This window comes from Halichoerus grypus, chromosome 12 (assembly GCF_964656455.1).
Source record: "Halichoerus grypus chromosome 12, mHalGry1.hap1.1, whole genome shotgun sequence".
In the NCBI taxonomy this organism is placed as follows: Eukaryota; Metazoa; Chordata; class Mammalia; order Carnivora; family Phocidae; genus Halichoerus; species Halichoerus grypus.
Window position 1 is genome coordinate 38,897,434 of NC_135723.1, and position 15,339 is coordinate 38,912,772.

The following is a 15,339-nucleotide window of genomic DNA, read 5'->3' on the forward strand; positions in this document are numbered from 1 at the left end:
TGACACTTGAGGATGGCATTTCATGGTGACCGCGGAAAGAGTCTAGACTGAAGCATTATAGCACTTGCTCTTCTGTCAAATTTATTGTTTTGAAAATTATTTACCTAATTTTTGAGACATCCAGTAACTTTTTCTTAGACCTAATCTTCTTAAACTTTTCAGTGTCGTATTATAATCACTTATTTCTTGAGATCCGTGCCCCCCGTCCTCGGTTTTGTTTTTTGTTGTTGTTTTTTTGTTGGGGGGTGTATGTGTGAGAGAGAGAGAGAGAGAAAGCGAGGAAGAGAGAGCAAAGGAGAGGGAGACAGCTATATAGATCCTTTTCCTCTTATTTTTCCTTCTGTATTATAAGAATGTTTATCTCTCAAATTAGCTTCTTTAACTCATTTTCATATTCAGTCAGGGAACTGATTTTTTTTTAAATGACTCTATAGAAATTGCTCCCAGATTCATACCCCAGTCTTGGTGCATGTAGAAACTATTCACTTATATCACTTATGTCTTATTTTTATCTCAAATTCAACATAAACTGAATTCCTCTTTTCATTTTTTTCTTCCTTTCCCTTGATCTGAACTACCTGTTTTTTTTTCTGTGTTGACCCTATTTTTCATTACTTTAGATTTCCAGTCATCCTCTGTTCTTTCATTTATTTTACCTATATAATATCTTACTATATTGGATATTTCTTTCTTTGGAATGTTCCTCAGATTCTTCTTTTGTGTCCATTCTTTGAACCATATCTCTGGATCAAGTCTTTCTCTTATTACGCCGTGGTTTGTATGGGGTTTCTTTCAGCTGATCTTTCCCAGTTTATCCTTACCTTGTTCCAAGATTATTCTTCTACAATTATCACTTTGTTTGTATAGCCTTTGTGAACAATAGTGTATAGTTTCCTCCACTTTTTTTTTTTTTTTTTTTGTGCCGGTCAGAGCCCAGGGTCTTATTGACTTTGAATATCTATGTTATTTAAGTGCATATTCAGTTGTCTGGTTCAATCAGGAAGATTACATTATTGTCTGCACTGCTTTCCTTCCCCAACCTCCTTCCACATCTTAGTTAAAATAATAATTACTGTAACTACAATGTATTAAGGCCATATAATACATCAATTATTGTGCAAACCCTTTCCCATACATTTTTGCTAATATTACAACCAGCATGGTAGTTATACTAGACCTTCTTTATCTAAACTGAGGATTAATTCTTTCAGGAATTCATAGTTGAAGAAACTTAAGGTTTCATAGAAAATGGGATTAAGGGGTGCCTGGGTGGCTCAGTTGGTTAAGCATCTGACTCTTGATTTTTGACTCAGGTCCTGATCTCCGGGTTGTAGGGTCTAGTCCCGCATAGGGCTCCGCAGCTCACTGGGGAGTGGGCTTGTCCCTCTCCCTCCCCCGCTGCCCTTTCCCCCCACTTGCGTGTGCACTCTCTCTCAAATAAATTAATAAATAAAATCTTAAAAAATAAAGAAAATGGGATTAAGAAAACTGTGGTCTGAGGTAAGTGGATGAAAGCATCTAAATAAACATTTGCTAAAATAAAGCAATCAAAATGTGTTATAAAGAAAGAGACTATCAATTACACATCTTAAATTTTTCCTCTAATAGATGCAGTACTGTTCATTTACATTTAGCATTTTGCAAATTATGTACTTTTCAGTAGGATACCTTTTGCTAGCTCCTATCCAGCATTAGGAAAATGCTTGTGAATTTGTTTTATCCTCTGGTGGTGATATGGATTTGAATGGCATTTCCCACCCCCTAATACTTTTTCCAAGCATTCATTGCTTTTCCAGTTTTTGTAGATTTGGATTTGTTTACCACCAAGGCCTGAGGCCCTATAGCTCAACTCATCAGTCTCCTTTATTCCTTCTTCACTTTCACAGTGCTTGCAGGATGGGTGGGTGGGTCTGGATTTATTTTACCTCACATTTCTTTCTCTCTTCCCAGCGCTACTTTGTAGAAACATTCACTCCCAGTCTACCATCTGCTTTCTAGCTCTTTTCTTTTTCTGTCTTTCAGTCATTGCTTTTTCTATTTCTCTACATCACACAGATGTAAAACTATTCCTAAAACAACATACAGATGGGAAACAGCATTGGGGACTTTCAGTAGACTATCAATAAGTGAAAGCTTTGGGATTGAAATTCAGCTCTAGGTAACTCTGGGACCCAGATCCTTTTCTTACTACCATACTTCTTTCATACTCTTCACCCTACCCAAAATAGTATTTTTTCTCAACATTTTGTTACCTTTTACTTCAAGGTTAAACTTAGTGTCCAGTTCATCATTGAAACCATTCAGCTGTCATTGGTGGAGCCCAGCCGAACGCTCGGCCCCTGTACACTTGTACATAATAGTCGGTAGCACATGCATTTATGTTCACTTGTTTGTCATCATGTCATGTGTCCTGAGTGTATATCCATAGATTTATGGTTAAGTCATTAAGAGCAGGGACCACAGTTACATTTCTGGTGTCGTCTATAGCAACATGCTGGTACTAGACTTTTGATAAGCACTCAAGCCCATGTATGAATGGATCGATGCCACTTACAAGATTCAGCCTTTTGGGGCAAATTTCCTTATGACTTTAGTTTTTAATGTTTATTCTGTTACTCTTCCTAAAGGTAATTTCCAGTAATCTCTAGTCTTTGTGAGGGTCACATTTCCATTTCTTTTTGTTTGTTTATTTTGATAGCACCGTACACTATAGCTGATGACTTTCTTGGCTTATTGGCAAGGACACTATGACTTCATTGTGAATCCATCTATTCTCAGTTTTTTCTTTGCTCTGGTTCCACTTGACTCTCACCTCACAGAGTCAATAGCCTTCCCCTGTTAATATCAACTTATTTTGTTCATACCTTTCTTAACACACTTACTGTAATATTTCACACGCCGTGTCTCCAGTTCTGCAACATACGCACATACCCCTATGCTTCTGTAAACATTTGTGCGTGTGTGTGTATGTATGATATTCTGAAACAGGAATCATACTTCATTCAAATTTGTATCCCAATGACTCTCACTGTTCTTGGAGTAGAGTCGTGATTGACTCACTCTTGCTAAATTACTGACTGAATGAATCAATCAGATCAATGAAGCAAGCATATTATTTTCTCTACTTATATTTTTCTAGCACTTTTGCTATCTTCCTTCTGATTAGAGTACTTAGAAATGTCCCGCTAATTGTATTTGTTTCATTGCATTTTATCTAAATTATCCTGTTCAAGGATGTGTATTTTCAGAAATTTCTTTGACCTTGCTTGTGCTTCCTTTATTCTTGTCCATTAAGACAATCATCACCCTCATTTTCTTTCACCTCTGATTACTCTGTCTATTGACAGTGTAAAAACCTATATTTTGCTTTTACTTTTATTTCCTCCCCAGTAAATGCTAGCCCTGGATGTATTGGCTTACCAAGAAAACCTGTTTTAGAAGTTTCGTGTCCTCTATTTAGTTAGTAGTCCTCTCCCTCATCCTTGAACTTTTGTCTTTTCTTAAAATGTCTACCTTCTCAAATGCTCTTTCCCGATTCAAGTCACCTTACCATCTGTTCATTTCCTAAAAGCATAAGAGTGACTTCCCTTTTGAGAGTTTGAGCTTTTCAGCTTCACTTGCATCCCCTCCCGCCCTGGAAGACCAACTGTGTTCATCTTTCAAATTCTGTAAATCAACTTTAATTTGACTTTTTTTGAAAGATAAAGAATTTCTTCTTGCCTCTATCTTCCATAGATACTGGTAAATCAGGCACTTGAACTGCCATGAGTTTCTTGGAGAGCTGCCATGTGTTTACAACACGGTCATTGGTCACTCAGAAACATTGAGGAACTGTTGCTGTCAAAGCATGTGTTGAGCATATATTGCTTCCAGAGCATTCCATTTGACTTCATGTAAAGGTTAGGAAGAAATAAAGTCGTAATTTTGGCCATTAAAGTAGTTTAGAATCAACTTAAAACACAACGTCCCCACCCCCAACACATCCCCACACAACAAAATGACTTTCATAAAGCAACACAAGGAAATATTAAAGTATATTACACAAATTATGTGTACACAGACATAAAGATAGAAAGTTAAAAAAATGCTACTAAGATTAAGTAACATTTAATCAGGAAAGATGTTTTCTAGACAGTCTCTGAGAAAAAAATATTTAAATGACAACTGGCCAAGAGAAGATGTTGTCACAGAAAAGAGATTGGCATAAATAGAATGATGGAAAGTGAGCCAATAGTTAGGACATTTGCCTCTTTTGAGTCTTATCAACAGCAGTGTATAAAAAAATGTTATCCTAAAAGTGGACATTTAACTTTTGTCCCATCCACAGAATAAACTACACATAAAAGGAATTCTTTCTTTTCCTTTATTCTCCAAAATGGTTTAATAAGATTAGCAATACATAATTATTGCTCTGAGCTCAGATAATAAGACCCACGAAGTTGGCAATCTATTTGCTTAGGGAGACCTTACATCTCAAGAAATAATAAACAATTATCTGGTAACATGTAACATTAAGCGAAGGTATAAAACATATGGTGCAGAAGAGGTTCAAAGGATAGAAAAGATCATTAGGCTTGGATAAACAGATGAATGCTCAAAGAGAAGTTCACATTTGAGCTGGGCTTTCAGGAGAAAGCTATTGAGGGGAGAGAAAGGACATATGGGCAAGTGTTTCGTAGAGGATACAAAGGCAGGAATGTGAACAGTCTTTTCAGGGTGTGGCCTGCCTTACAGTTCTTAGTTATGTGAGGATGTTGTTGGACAAAAATGAAAATGTAGTTGAGTTGATACTAGTAGATGGTAATATGATATTAATAAATGGAGTAAATTAGTAAATTAGTAAATAAATGGAGACGTAGCAATGTTTATAACAGTATTTTCAACATTGTTAAGATGTCACATGTCCTTATATTCATCTGTAGATTCAAAGAAATATCAATTAAAATCCCAGCAGGCATTTATTTTTTAAGGAAATTGAGTAGCCGGTTCTAAAATGCATATGGAAATGCAAGGGACCTAGAATAAAAATTCTGAAAAAGAATAAAGTTAGAGGACTGATGTTACTTGATTTTACAAGACTTACTATGAAGCCTCAGTAACCAAGACTATATGATATTGGTATAAAAATTAAAATATATGGGATAGAATAGAAAGTAAGGAATAGAGTAAGATGTATATAGTCAGTCAACTTTCAGTAAAAGTGTCATGATAACTCAGTGCTAAAATGTACAGTTTTTTTTAACAAATAGCAGTAAAAGAATTAGCTATCCATATGACGAAAAAGAAACCTAAACCACAAATGTTACCACACCATAATTAATTAACTTTGATTAATTAATCAAAATTAACATAGATCTAGACGTAAGAGTTCAAACTATGAAACCTCTAAAAGAACGCATTGGTGAAAATCCTTGTATCATCACATTAAACAAAGGTTTCTGACACAGCCACAAAAGCTCAGACCATCAAGGAAAAAACTGGCAATTTGAATTTCATTAAAATCACAACTTTTTTACTTTGAGAGACACAGTTACAAAATGAAAAGAGAAGCTATGGGCAAGGAGAAAATATTTGCAAAACATAACATACAGAATATGAATAACATTTACAAGAGAATAATAGCAACCTAATCTTAAAAACTATGGACAAATCTACTTTCTGTCTGTAGAGATTTGCCTTTTCTGGACATTTTGTATAAATGGAATCATACAATATATGGTCTTTTGTGACTGGCTTTTTTTCACTAGCAGAGTGCTTTCAAGGTTCATCCACGTTGTAGCATGTATCACTTTTCATTCCTTTTTATTTCCAAATAATATTCTGTTGAATGGATATACCACATTTTGTTTATTCTGACATCGTTTGGTGGATATTTGGGTTGTTTCTACTTTTTGGCTATTATGAATAATGCTGCTCATGTACAAATTTTTGTGCGGACATGTTTTCATTTTTCTTGGTATATACCTAACTGGAATTTCTGGGTCATGTGGCAACTTTATGTTTAACCTTTTGAGGAACTGCTGGATGGTTTTCCAAAGTAGCTGCACAAAGTTACATTGCCTCTGGTAATGTATGAAGGTTATAATTTCTCCACATCCTCATGAACACTTGTTATTATCTGTCTTTTGATCATTACCATCTCCTAGTGGGTGTGAAGATACCTCTTGCATTTCTCTGGTGGCTGTTGATTCGAGCATCTTTTCCATGTACTTCTTGGCCATTTGGGCATCTTCTTTGGTGAAATGCCTATTCAGATCCTTTGCCCACTTTTTTTTTTCTCTTAAGGTATAATTGTCATATAACATTATATTAGTTTCAGGTGCACAACATAATGATTTGTATACATTGTGAAATGATCACCATGATAACTCTAATTAACATTCATCACCATACATAGTTACGACTTTTTTTCTTGTGATGAAGACTTTTAAGATAGATAGCATCTTTCAAATATGCAATACAGTATTATTAACTATAGTCACCATGCTGTAGATTACATCCCCATGACTTATTTATTTTGTAGCTGGAGGTTTGTACCTTTTGACCCCCTTCATTCATTCTACCCACCCCCCCACCCCCCTACCCTCTGGCAACCACCAATCTGTTCTCTGTACCCAGGAGCCTCGTTTTTGGTTGGTTTGTTTGTTTTGGCTTTTAGATTCTACATGTAAGTGAAATCATACATTATCTTTCTTTAACTTAGTTTTAAAATGGATTATCTTTTTGTAATTGGGTTGTAACCATCTTTATAATACTGTAGATACAAGCCCCATATCAGATATATGATGTATAAGTTTTTTCTCCCAGTCTGTGAGTTATTGCATATTAAAACAATGATGAGATACCATTACACCTATTAGAATGGCCAAAATCCAAAACACTGACAATACCAAATGCTGGTGAGGATATGAAGTAAAAGAAACTCTCATTCATAATTTTGTGCTGTTATCATTTCAAGCTTTTTACAAATTGCAAATGGCTTCTTAACTGTCTTCCTGATTTTAATCTTTACCTTCTTCAGTCTCTTCTCCTCCTTACCCCTAATGGAGGAACATGATAGCAGTTTTCAAATATATAAAGGGCTATCATGTAAATAGGAATTGACTCACTCTGTGTAACTCTAGTAGTAGAAGAACTATACTCTTTTCTTCTAAATTATATTATGAATAAGTCCTTCAAGGCTGAATGCATTTCGTAAAAAAATCAGCTCATTTTATAAATTCTTTTTTGGCCTCAGATGGTATAAACCAAGGCAAATAAAAATCACTTCTTCAAACCTTGTTCAACTTGCTATGCACACTCAAGTTTTGATCTTCATTTTGTTCTCTGATATCCTAGAACAGGCTGATACTGTTGGACTAACCTACTATCCTTTCTCTAAAAAAAAAAAAAATCCATCCTATTACCTCACCTACACAATATATTTTTTTCTGTAACTGTTGGCGCTAGCATTGTCCCAGTTATCCATATTACACTTAATTTACAGCTTACTTAACCAACTTCTAGTTAACAACCTTTGCAGGTAGATAGGGACTTGATAATGATTGTCTGTCATACACAAGCAATACCAGACCAGTAGCTATCATTTTCTGCGGCCGCACACAATTTTTATAGTCTTCTTAAACTGTAAAGATAAACACATTCCTTAACATGATGCAAAGTTAAAGTAACTTTGTAACATTTTATTTTTTATTTATTTTTTGTAACTTTAACATTTTAAGTGGAGTTATATGTATTAAAAGCTATGCTTTATGACCAAGGTTTTGAAGATAACTAAAAATCTTGGAAATCGTGTTTTAAGCTGACACTCTATAAAACATAATTCCCATCAATATAAAAGTTTGTCAGAATTATGATTCAGTTTAGTTAAAGACAATTTGGTTTTCTTATGCTTTTTAAGCTTTATGTAGGGATACTGTTAATATGATCAGTATCCATATCAGAATATTAGGAAGTTCAGATTAACTAGTCTTTTCATTTGGAAAATGCAAACCCATACCTTTACAAAATCATGGAGAAAATCTAGGTATGTATTTTAAACCAAAATTATTAAATTAGTCTTATTTGCCTAAAGATTCACTTCTATTATGTGAACTGGGCTTTCTATAAAAATATTTCTGAGCTTCTAGCAGAATCTCTAAGAAGGATTTTTTTCTTAAATGTCTAGCACATTTAAAGTCTTCATAAGATACTAGAATATAAGATTTATGAAAGTGCTTGCTATTCTCTTCTGAACCAGATTATCACTCCTTTAACTTCCAAGACTTTATAATTTAATTTATTAATACCCTTCTATGTTAGGAGCATATTTCATGCATACACAGTGAGAGATAATGGCTTTTCTCAATTACAACAACACAGAATTTGTCGCTTCAGTTCTGCAACCTCGGAAAGAGCTTTAAGTAATCAGAGAAACACAAAAACTCACCAGTCAAGATTTCAAAGGGCTATTTTACTTTCTAGTGTTCAGGAAATTTTTTATGAAATAGTTTAAGCCCACAAATAGACAAAAAAAAATTAAAGGATAGTAACTCAAAATTTTTTTTATCATCTTTCACATGAGAGATAATAGATCCCTATAATCCCAGTAGCCGTCTCGAATGGTCAGAATATAAAATTACACTCCTACTCATTGCTGCTACCAGTGGGGAGTGATTTTTCATTGTTGTTTAGAGCAAACTAGATCCAGAACCAAAATGGCCAAAGCCAGAAAAAAATTAAAAAGTACTACATTAGGACAAAACCATGTTAACAAAGATAGTGCTCTGTTGCTGCTTTAGAATCAGTCCAGGGACCAAGCAATTATTCCTGGGCTTAAACAGCCCATGAAACGTATTTCTGTGGTAACAGTTGTATTGGCTTTGTGAATCCACTCTGGCATCTTGGTGGAAGCTCCGAAGCTATCGTAGGCTTATATTCAGAGAGTTAAAAAAATGACTTTCATACATATAAAATGAACACGGATTAGACTTTACTTAACTCACTAATTAATGAGAGAACCAGTGAGATGTGGTAAATGTGATTCAAAGGACATTTTAGACATGCGTAGTTAAAGACAAGTTAATAAAGTAGTATTAGAATAACATTACTAAGTTAGATATAAAACTAGTTAATATTCTACAGGGAAATAAACCATGGCCTATGGGATTATCTTTTCTAACAGAAGGAAAGTATCTGAATTTATTCAGGACAGAAAAATCTGCAAATTAACATGCAACTTAAGTATATCCAGGATTTTAATCAATTTTAAACAGTGGATCAATGAAAATACATTCCCCCAAATTATCCTTGGGTGGACCTGTTAAATAATGCGCCTAAATCATATTGAAAAGATAGGTTGCTCTCCTTTTTATTCTTATTTTCAAACTTTAACTCTTCTTAACACATGGCAACAACATATGATATACCCAACACTTGTCCAGAGTAATTATAGTGGCATAAGGTTTATTGGTGGGAAGTGTCAATATGATAAAGATGTAAGTGTTCCCCAAACTAATCTAAAAATCAGTATGATTTTATTAAAACCTCAACGAGTGTTTTTATAGAACTTGGCAAGTAAGTTCAAAACTAATTATGAAGAGAAAAAGCTCAAGAATAGCTCAGAAAAATTTGAGGACAATGAACAAGGTGGAGGGAATTATCCTATGAAATGTCAAAACTAATTATGAAGCAATAGAGTGTGCAGAGATAGACAGACAGACAAGTAGAAACTAGTAGAAAACCCAAAACATGTTGATGCACATTTGAAACCCTGACAGATGCAGCACTACAAATCAGTGGAGGAAAAGTGAACTCTTATTAAAAGTTTTTAAGGCATTTGTTTATAACACTTGGAAAACATAAAAATAGATTGCTAACACATATTATAATAAAAAATAACTTCCGGGTGGATAACTACCTAAATGCAGAATGGCAAAATGTTAAAACTTTTAGAAGAAAATAATAGAATGTTGTTATAACCTTGAGGCAGAAAGGGGTTCCTGAAACAAAACACAGAACTACCTGATACAAAGCTGAAATTTCAAATGTGATTATATTTTTAAAAATTGTTTTCCTCAAAATCACCATTTTTCAAAGAAATGTGAAAAAACAAGCCACAGATTGGGACAAAGGTATTTGCGACATATTTAATTGAGAAAGTGTTAGTGTACAGTATGTATAAGGACATCTTCAATAAATCAATAAGAAAAAAGACACCCAACCCAACAACATCAACAAAAATGGGTAAAAGACATGATCTAACAGTTTGCAGAAATGGACAAATGACTCAGAAAGATATGAATAAACGTTCAGCCACACTGGTAATCAGGCAAATGCAATTAAAATCGCAGTGTCATGTCTTTTTATACTTACAAGATCACCAGTATTTAAAGGGTCAGAATATACCAAGTATTGGTGAGAGTGTGGGAAGTCAGAACCTTTCATACATACAGTGCTACTGAGAATACGCATCGGCATAAGCATTTTGAAGTAAAATTTGTCTGTTTAAGTTGAAAAAGCATATGTTCTTTGATTCAGGAGTTCTATTTCTAGGTGTATATCATGGAGAAACTCACACACGTGTGTAAGGAGACACATATGAGCAGTATTCATAATGGCTAAAATGGAAAACAATGTAACTGTCCATCTGCAGATAATGGATGAATATATTTTGATATATTCACAAAAGATGTATATACCTGGTTGTTAAAATGAATTAGTAGAATAGTATTTATAACTGTAGATAAATCTCATACATAACGTTGAATGAAGCAAACTAAATTATGGAATGAGAGGCACACTTCACAATGTTTGAAAACTGCAGATGTACACATATTGTGCATATTCATGTATACTATTATTTCTACTTCAAAACGTCCATAGGAAGACTGAGCATCAAAATTAGTATGATGGTTACATCTATGGAAGCAGTGAAGGGACTAGAATTAGAGATGAATAATAAAGGGGCTCTAGCTTTTCTGGAATACATTTCTTTAGGAAAAAATCTGACTCAAATATTGCACAGTGCTGAGATTTGATAAAGTTGGGTGTTTGGTACATGGGTGTTTATTACCAATTCCCTCTGCATTTCTCCATGATTGAAATACTTCAGGAAAAAAAAGAGAGAAATACTTCCTTTTGAGGAATAAAAAAATGGTATGTATAAAACATGCATATAAATTTAAAAGCATTATACATTAAACAACACTAATACTGTATATTGCTCCTAAACATAAATAAATATATGCATTTATATACGTGTGTGCACACATAAACATACATACAGTTATGAGCATTATCTGTTTCAAGCGTACAACTTGAATAGGAAGGATTCCCTGCAATTCCTGATGTTTTTTCTTGAAGAGGAGAGGTGGAAAGCAGGATTAGGGATGAGGCCCACAGCATATTTCAGCTGGATCTGTTGTTTTATGTAATTTATTAAGGACCAAAAATGATGTAAGTATGTCATACATTAGCAGTTACCAGTTCTTTGTGATAGGAATATGAATATTGGGCAAACTGAATCTCTCCATTTAGTATTGCTTTTCAAAACAATCTATTTTTCAAGACGATCTTTTATTTTATTTTATTTTATTTTTATTTATTTATTTTTTAATTTTATTATGTTATGTTAGTCACCGTACAAGACGATCTTTTAGAAACATTAAGGATGTGAGGGCGATCTGGCTGCGACATCTGTCACCCCATTGCTCTCTAGGGTTGATTCGGCTCATCTGGCTGACTAGGCAGGTGTCCCCTTTCTCCCTCACCACTCCACGTGCATCCCTCCCGAAGCTGTGCGCTTGGTTGAAGAGGATGACCTTCCCCGATAGAGGAGAACTGTTCTGCGCTCCCCTGCTAGAGCTTCCAAACAAGCTCTCAAGGTCCATTTGTAGGAGAACATAGGGTAGTCAAGCTTCCAAGACTCCAGACACATCCAAATGAGGCTCTGCATGTGGCAGTCTGCCTTTCTTAAAAAAAAAAAAAAAAAAAAATTAAAATAATAAAAACATTAAGCATTTGACTAAGATCGGACCTTGTGGATAAAAGACAAATTTTGGGGTCAGTAAGAGTATCATAAAATCAAGTACTTTGTCAACTCATGTATTGAAAATGATAATGTACTATCAGAAAAGTTAATTGTGGCTAATTTTTCTCCTCTTCCCAAAGAATACAAGTCAATGACCAGATTGTGGAAGTGGATGGAATCAGCTTGGTGGGTGTCACACAGAATTTTGCTGCAACAGTTCTCAGAAACACCAAGGGCAATGTCAGGTAAATATGTGGCTTCAGATATGTATAATTTTATTACTTAACATTTTGTTGAATTTTAGTTTTCTAGAATTGTACCTGTAGTTATATGTAATTACAATGAAGATTTTATCTAAATACTCAACACCTGCCTTTAGTTTTTAATGTTTCCTTCTTTATTGTAATTAGTTTATGCAAATGTAATTTAAGACCAAAACTTATGGTATTTTAGAACGACATGAAGATATGAAGTGTACAGTGTGAATCAATATGGCTAATTACTGAACTATGTTAGTGTGCCTCACTGCATAAAATTTCTGCTTAAGTCCTCAACAAATATGAATTTAGACTCTAAAGCCTTTTAATAAAACTAGTTATACAGTAAATTGAAATTGAAATGATTATACATGTATCCAGCAGTACATGTTTTTAGATAAACTGGCTAAATTATTTGAGGTTAATACATGCATTTAAAAAATCTCTTTATAGACTTTATAGGACTAATCTTTGGTAAACTGTAACTTTGCCAACTTAATAGGACAGAGGGTACATTCTTTTGGACCTTGAAATATATATCCTGTCCTGGGGGTTCTGAAAATTGTAGCTTAGAAAACAGATAAGAAAGTAGTCCTGAGCCAACTAAGGTCAAGGTTTGAAATCCATTTTATTTGGTATAGGGTATTTATTTTTAAATATCGTGTTGCTTATGTCTTAATATTTTTCCATCAATCCTACAAAGGAACACAGAGGGGACATTATTTAGTGTGGGCAATTATGAAAATGTTTTGGTGTTACCATCAGAATGTCACGGCCAGATACTCTGAAATATCAATGAGTTAATATTGCTGTAAAGAGGGTAACACGAGGATTTTATTGCAGCGGGTTTTATGTTGCACAAACATGGGTTTAAGTTTTAGAATTTAGACTTTTTCAGTTGGAAAATACCCTTTAATGCTGAAGGAAATGTTTAAAGAATGCAACATCAATGACTTTTATGGGTGCTATGTTGATGCTTCAAGACTACCCATAGTCCTGAGGAAAGTATGTGAAATAATTGGAAAGAGCACAGAAAAAACTGTCTGATGGTCTCTTAGAGCCGTGTGTGTGGGCTCCCTCAGGAAATGTTGACTGTCTTTCTGCAGATTACTGTCTGTTCTTGAGACAGCACTTTCCTCTGTCGGTAGAGAAGTTGGTTTTAAAGCTGCCCGTTAGGCTTTGAAGTGAATTTTAAAGTGAAATAAGTAAGATACACATTCAACTTGTTAAGAACATTGTTCTTTTTTCTATAAGAACATTTTTCAGTTGCAAGGAAGTTTATAGTTACATGAAATCATAGCCATCCTTTTATTTCAAACCTCCTACAAATTACAAACGGCTTCTCAACTATCTCCTGATTTCAGTCTCTCTCTTCTTCAGTCTGTCCTTCTCATCCTTCCTCCAAATGGAGGAAAATAATAGCAGTTTTCAACTCTAGGAAGGGCTATCATGGAAAAAGGAATGAACTCATTCTGTGTAACTCTAGTACTGGAGGATCTGAGACCTGTGGGTAGAAGTGAAAATTCCACATCCATCATGTGCCTCTCCTCTTCACACGCCTTCAGGGGCCCCCATTCTGTACAGAATCTAAGCTCTTGACCCTGGTATTGAAATCTTTCATCAGCCAGTCTTATCACTTACCTCTCCCTGTGGGTAGTCATATTCCTTCAAATGTGACTTGTGAATTATTGTTTTATTATTGTGCCTTTCTCTCTGTCATTTCTTCTGTTTAAAATACTGTCTTCTGTTTAGAACCTGCTTATCTTGAGGAACATATTTCAAATCCCTTATCTTCCAAGAAGTCCTCCTTGACCTACATATCCCCTAGTGATCTCTTCTTCCTGGTAGCACTCATCATTCATACTGCTTTTTTGACCTTGAGGTTACAGAATATTACTTTCATCTTTTAGAGGCATACATTTATTTCCTCATTCACTTTGCACAAATCTTGATATTGAAATGGGACCTTTAGCCCTCCCTTGTCCCCCCCAAATTATTTAACCCAGGGTTTTTATTGAGTATAAGGAGAAAGTCTTTTCTCAATTTTAACTTATTAAAAATAATATTTGAGTCCTCTGAATATATTTTAGGTGGTAGTTCTCCGTAAAGTAATAATACAAAAACAGAATCCCAAAACTAGACCTGTATTTTTATTTTTATTTTATTTATTTATTTATTTTAAAGATTTTATTTATTTATTTGACAGAGAGAGACACAGCGAGAGAGGGAACACAAGTGGGGGAGTGGGAGAGGGAGAAGCAGGCTTCCCACTGAGCAGGGAGTCTGATGTGGGCTCGATCCCAGGACCCTGAGATCATGACCTGAGCCGAAGGCAGACGCCTAACGACTGAGCCACCCAGGCGCCCCTAGAACCTGTATTTTTAATGAACTTTTTAAAACTAAGAATTTAAAATAGGTGTGGTTTTATATTTCTTGTTAATTGGTGTCTTAGCTGTCACATTCAGTGGTTACTGAAATTTATTTTCAAAAAGGGATATCTGAAAAATTAGTAAATTTAGTTTGATATTTTTCCTAACTACTAAGCACAGATCTGGGAGCCATGGGTCTAAAAATACAAGTGGGAGAAAGATAGGAAGCGAGAAGTGATGAGAAGAACAAAACTGAGATTTGGATGGTGATTCTTTCTGAAGTATTAGAGGTCAAGATTTTTACTTATTTCCTGGAAATGTGTATGAAATTGGTGCCAGCTTTTGGATACGCATTGAAATCACACAGTGAAGTTCTGTGACTTTATCCACACTCACAGAGAATCATTTTCCATCTGACCTCAGTCTGCTTTATTTTGTTAAACTTTAAATGACAATACCTGAGTTTATGAACTGATGCTACTAACAAAGACTCCATTAATATGACATTTTTAACACACTGGAGAAATTACGAGTATTTTAATGTGATAATTTTCAAGGCTTACGTGTTTTTCAACTCCACATCATTTATATGAGTTAAGAAGTGGTTCAGCTCAAACCAGGTGAGGTTCCTGGGGGAGTGAAAGTCTAGGCCTGACTCAGAGTATCAGTAAACAATTACTATTTCCTTCATTTTACTGATGTC

General features: G+C 34.6%; 1 protein-coding gene across 12 annotated transcripts in view; it reads left to right on the plus strand.

The window, feature by feature from the left end:
- Positions 1-15,339, plus strand: part of PPP1R9A (protein phosphatase 1 regulatory subunit 9A) — a 297,767-nt gene that overhangs the window by 170,870 nt on the left and 111,558 nt on the right. For all 12 annotated transcript variants that reach the window (XR_013442768.1, XM_078059275.1, XM_078059274.1 and 9 more), the window contains one exon: positions 12,151-12,255. Coding sequence is in view for 11 of the 12 variants with exons in the window: in XM_078059275.1 (XP_077915401.1) it covers positions 12,151-12,255 (105 nt within the window). In the remaining variant the exon portion in view is untranslated. The remainder of the gene's footprint in view (positions 1-12,150; positions 12,256-15,339) is intronic.